The following is a 6000-nucleotide window of genomic DNA, read 5'->3' as shown; positions in this document are numbered from 1 at the left end:
CACATGTTGACAATTACAGGCCTCGCTAATATTTTCAAGTGGGAGAACTTGCACAATTAGTGGTTGACTAAATATTTATTTGCCTCACTGTACGTAATCAACATTACTTCAGGCAATTCCCTTTTACGGTATGGACATAAAAGAATCAAGTCAAGGCTTGAATGTATTGTGCAATGAATCAGGAAGTGCTCATGTGTTAAAATTTTGCGCCACATCAAATGGATTGTGTTGTGTGCATGGCGGTGGGGGGAGTGTATCAACCCAAGACAATGCTTGCTTTATTATGGCTGCGAGGGAACCAACTCGCACCAGCGCGTTCCTCTTGTTCTCTTTCTACCATTAGGTTTCATTTCCACTTTTTTTTAGCCTTAAAGGCAAAGTCCAATTATTGCTGGCAAGCATTCCCTTTACACACATCTGGATGGAGGCGTGTTAAAGGAGTTCCCCTCTTCACGACAGGGGGAAAAAATGAAGTAAAATAGATGAACAATGTGCACATCTGTTCAACTTTCTTCCCGAATATCCTTGACTTCACACCCCCCACCCCTCAGTCCCCAATGCAGTCCTAATCCCACCCCCTGTTTCCCTTCCTCGCAGAACAGGCGAGTTAGGAGGGGGGGTGTTTTTTTTGTCTTTTGGCCTTTTTGTTTTGTACTTTTCTAATCGCGAGTGTGGATAAGACACCATTTCTCGACTTTTGGATTTATTGTATCACTGAAAAAGGATTAACACAGACAAAATGGGGAAAGTGAACATCTGGTTGAAAAGGAGTTTCATCACTGTGGCAAGTCTGATGACGGTGAGTGCTTTTTTTTATTTTTTGCATATGGTTCCACTATTTTTCCATGACACACCATACATTTTTAGTGTAGGACAACTGTTTCCTTTTTATTAAGTGCTCCCAAATGTTGTGTAATAACCCGTAACGACACAACTTGTGTGTTGTCAGTCGTTTCGTAAATGTAGTAAACAGTTTGTTGTGTTTGTAGATCATAGGCGCACTAATGTTGGCTGGAACGCTCTTCAGCCATGGGCACTACCACCGGGATGATGAGGTAACGCCCCCTATTTGCTAAACTGTCAATGTGGTTTAAATCTCTGGCAATGCAGTGCGTCACACCCCTTCAATTTTGTCAGATAATGCTCAATTTCTTCCAGAAAATGATTGCAATTACAAATGCTTTGGTAGTAATTAGGGTTGTTCCGATCATGTTTTTTTGCTCCCGATCCCGATCGTTTTAGATTGAGTATCTGCCGATCCCGATATTTCCCGATCCGATTGCTTTTTTTTGCTCCCGATTCAATTCCAATCATTCCCGATAATTTTTCCCCATCATATACATTTTGGCAATGCATTAAGAAAAAAAATGAATAAAACTCGGACGAATATATACATTCAACATACAGTACATAAGTACTGTATTTGTTTATTATGACAATAAATCCTCAAGATGGCATTTACATTATTAACATTCTTTCTGTGAGAGGGATCCACGGTTGAAAGACTTGTGACTTTGCCTATTGTGACTAAATATTGCCATCTAGTGTATTTGTTGAGCTTTCAGTAAATGATACTGTAGCCATGCCTAAATGCATGATGGGAAGTGGAACCATGACTGTGCGTAGTGCTACCAATTGATATATCTTCTCTGCGTTGGGAAATAACATAAGATGGTAAGTAAAAGATCATTTGCTACCTTGCTTCCCCACATTGCTTTCCATGATATTACTAATCGTGGGAAGAGGGATTGCAAGGCTTTAGCCAATTAAAAAAAGGCTCCAAAGGCTGCCAAAATTCACTCTACTCATTTTACGCTGCCTTTTATCTCTCTATACAGGTAAAACGGCGCCATTACAGATTGAGCGCGACAATGCGTGAGTGGTTCGTGCAGTGCATGCATTAATTGCATTAAATATTTTAACATGATACATTTTTTAAAAAATTATTTACGGCCGTTATCGGGATAAATTTGATAACCCTACTTTAAGCCTAAACTAAAGACTCTGGATGAGTGTAACATATTATGTCTGTAACGTTAAATACATTTAGAAAACTATTTATTTAAAATATATATTAGGGCTGTCAAAATTATCGCGTTAACGCGCGGTAATTAATTTTTTAAATTAATCACGTTGAAACATTTGACGCAATTAACGCACATGTCCCGCTCAGACAGTATTCTGCCTTTTGGTAAGTTTTAAAGCAAGGTTTTTTGTGCTGTCTAACAGCGAACTCTTGTGGTCGCTTTGCGACATGGTTTATTGCTTTCTTGCCAGTTCAATATGGCTGCACGACGTCTCGGGCTGACGCCTACGTTGTAATGTTGTGCTTATATGATCCTTGGACAAGATTTGTCCGTAAGTATGGTTGTTGTAAAGAATGTACATATTATGTTAGTAAGCGAAATGTTATTTTTTTGTATGAGACGCTTTTTGTTTATGTTTAGTTAACCTGTATAGCGTGCTAAGCTAACGTTGTTGCTAATGCAATGCTTGTGTACTTTTTTTTTGTAGTTTCACTACGGTCTAAAGAGGACAGTGGTTTGAGGCCATTTTATTAATAAATCAGATGAAAAAGGAAGAAGTCTGATTATTAAGGCGTCGTTCACTAGCGGTCTAGCTTTGGAAAAAGTAGACGCTTCGGAGTGAGGACAGCATAGACAGATTTAAATGACAGTAGAGTGAAATGCCCACTACAGTCCTTATGTACCGTATGTTGAATGTATATATCCATCTTGTGTCTTATCTTTCCATTCCAACAAATTATTTTACAGAATATATATATAATTTACAGAAAAATATGGCATATTTTATAGATGGTTTGAATTGCGATTAATTGCGATTAATTACGATTAATTAATTTTTAAGCTGTAATTAACTCGATTAAAAATTTTAATCGTTTGACAGCCCTAATATATATATATATATATATATATATATATATATATATATATATATATATATATATATATATATATATATATATATATATTGAAAAAAGGCATGGCCGATATTTTTTTGCCAATTCCGATACCTTGAAAATGACGTGATCGGACCCGATCGATGCCGATCGATCGGGACATCTCTAGTAGTAATATCTTTGTTTATTTTGGTTTAAATGAAAAAACACAAAAGAGAATGAGAAAAAAAAAATTAAATCATTATCATTTTACACAAAATTATTGGCACCCTCAGCTTAAGACTTGGTAGCACAAACTTTAGACAAAATACAGTGGGGCAAATCAGTATTTAGTCAACCACCAATTGTGCAAGTTCTCCTACTTGAAAAGATTTGAGAGGTCTGTAATTGTCAACATGAGTAAACCTCAAGTTGTTTGATTTTTAAAGAATTTATTTCTTAAATTAGAGTGGAAAATAAGTATTTGGTCACCTACAAACAAGCAAGGTTTCTGGCTGTCAAAGAGGTCTAACTTCTAACGAGGCTCCACTCATTACCTGTATTAATGGCACCTGTTTTAACTCATTATCGGTATAAAAGACACCTGTCCACAATAGGGGTGTGACAAAATATCAAAACGATGATATATCGTGATACTTTGTATCCCAAAAGGTTATCGATATCCTCCTGCAAGAATCGAAATATCATTTTAAAAAGGTGTCAATGGCTTTAAAAAACAAAAAAAAAATACAAACAAATTGCTACCAATACCTTCCAGTTAACTCTAAGGCTACCTTAACGGTGCTCGACACCCAATCCACTTAGACTGGGAACGCTCATTCATCCGAAACCAGAGCATTCACAGTCATTCTGTCCGATTTTCAGGGCATCTACAGGTCACTTGATGTTCATTTTAGGGCATTTCCAGGTCATTTTCTGTTGAGTTTGAGTCACTGCCTATTCATTTTGGTGATTCCCAGGTCACTTTCTGTTCTGGAAAACAAAATGAACAGGAAGTGGCCCATAAAATACCCCAAAATAAACAGGAAGTAACTGAAAATGCACAGGTAAATGACCTTAAATGGCCCAAAATTACCTCATTGCCTGGCATTGGCTGCTACTGACGGCCATAGACGTTCAATCCGTTTGAACTCCCAATTCAAATGGATTGGACGTCTACCAGTGATAAACTCATTCCAATTCACAGCAGAAGCTTGTTTTTCTGTTTATTAGTTGTTTTTAGAATATCCTTAAATGATTTCCTGACCAATGTATCGATAATTGTTGTATCGCCGTATCGTCAGATCATCGTTATAGTGAGCTTTGTATTGCAAACCGTATCGTATCGTGAGGTACCAAGAGGTTCCGACTCCTAGTCCACAACTTTGTCAGCCACACTACAAACTCCACTATGGCCAAGACCAAAGAGCTGTCGAAGGACACCAGAGACAAAATTGTAGACTGAATTGAAGACGGAATCTGCAATAGGTAAAACGCTTGGTGTAAAGAAATCAACGGTGGGAGCAATTATTAGAAAATGGGAGACATACAAGACCACTGATAATCTCCTTTGATCTGGGGTTCCATGCAAGATGCGTGGCGTCAAAATGATAACAAGAACGGTGAGCAAAAATCCCAGAATTACACGGGGGGTCCTAGTGAATGACCTACAGAGAGCTGGGACCACAGTAACAAAGGCTACTATCAGTAACACAATACGATGCCAGGGATTCAAATCTTGCACTGCCAGATGTGTCCCCCTGCTGAAGAAAGTACACGTCCAGGCCCATCTGCGTTTTGCTAGAGAGCATTTGGATGATCCAGAAGAGGACTGGGGGAATGTGTTATGGTCAGATGAAACCAAAATCGAACTTTCTGGTAGAAACACAGGTTCTCGTGTTTGGAGGAGAAAGAATACTGAATTGCAGCCGAAGAACACCATATCCACTGTGAAGCATGGGGGTGGAAACATTATGCTTTAGGGCTGTTTTTCTGCTAAGGGACCAGGATGACAGATCTGTGTAAAGGAAAGAATGAATGGGGCCATGTATCGAGAGATTTTGAGTGACAGAAAACGTTTGGCCTCCGTTATTGCCAACAAAGGGTACATCACAAAGTATTGAGATGAACTTTTGGTATTGACCAAATACTTATTTTACACCATGATTTACAAATAAATTCTTTAAAAATCAAACAATGTGTTTTTTTTTCTCCACATTCTGTCTCTCATGGTTGAGGTTTACACATGTTCACAATTACAGGCCTCTCTAATGTTTTCAAGTGGGAGAACTTGCACAATTAGTGGTTGACTAAATACTTATTTGCCCCACTGTACATAATCAACATTAATCCTTTTACGGTATGGAGAATAAAAGAATCAAGTCAAGGCTTGAATGTATTGTGCAATGAGTCAGGAAGTGCTCATGTGTTAAAATTTTGCACCACATCAAATGGATTGTGTTGTGTGCATGGCGGTGGGGGGAGTGTATCAACCCAAGAGTCAACCGAAGTGGTTGACTAAATACTTATTTGCCCCACTGTAACTGCGAACAACCGCTTCCGGTATCCATCATTGAGATTCTTACAATGCTCTGCTGGAATTTTAGACCATTCTTCTTTGTCCAACTGCTCCGGGTCTCTGAGATTTGAAGGGTACCTTCTCCAAACTGCCATTTTAAGGTCTCTCCTAAGGTGTTCTATGGGATTCAAGTGTGGACTCTTTAGAAGTCTCCAGTGCTTTATCTCAAACCATATTGTAGTGTTTTTTGAAGTGTGTTTTGGGTCATTGTCCTGCTGGAAACCCCATGACCTCTCAGCTTTCTCACACTGGGCCCTACATTATGCTGCAAAATTTGTTGTGAGTCTTCAGACTTCATATTGCCATGCACACGGTCAAGCAGTCCAGTGCCAGAGGCAGCAAAGCAACCCCAAAACATCAGGGAACCTCCGCCATATTTGACTTTGGGGACAGTGTTCTTTTCTCTGAAGGCCTCGTTTTTTCCCCTGTGAACTGTATGTTGATGCCTTTTCCCAAAAAGCTCTACTTTTGTACCAAAGAACATTCTTCCAAAACATTTTTGACTTTCTCAGGTAAGTTTTGG

The 6000-nt window shown here is 38.8% G+C and overlaps 1 protein-coding gene across 1 annotated transcript in view; it reads left to right on the top strand.

The window, feature by feature from the left end:
* The first annotated feature begins 721 nt into the window (after positions 1 to 721).
* Positions 722 to 6000, top strand: part of LOC130929245 (tetraspanin-8-like) — a 19827-nt gene continuing 14548 nt past the window's right edge. The window contains exons 1-2 of the mRNA XM_057856294.1: positions 722 to 799; positions 990 to 1055. Of these exons, the coding sequence (XP_057712277.1) occupies positions 740 to 799; positions 990 to 1055 (126 nt within the window). The 5' untranslated portion in view covers positions 722 to 739. The remainder of the gene's footprint in view (positions 800 to 989; positions 1056 to 6000) is intronic.

Source organism: Corythoichthys intestinalis, chromosome 13 (assembly GCF_030265065.1).
Source record: "Corythoichthys intestinalis isolate RoL2023-P3 chromosome 13, ASM3026506v1, whole genome shotgun sequence".
In the NCBI taxonomy this organism is placed as follows: Eukaryota; Metazoa; Chordata; class Actinopteri; order Syngnathiformes; family Syngnathidae; genus Corythoichthys; species Corythoichthys intestinalis.
Note: the sequence above shows the minus strand (reverse complement) of the source record. Positions and strands in the feature narration are given on the sequence as shown.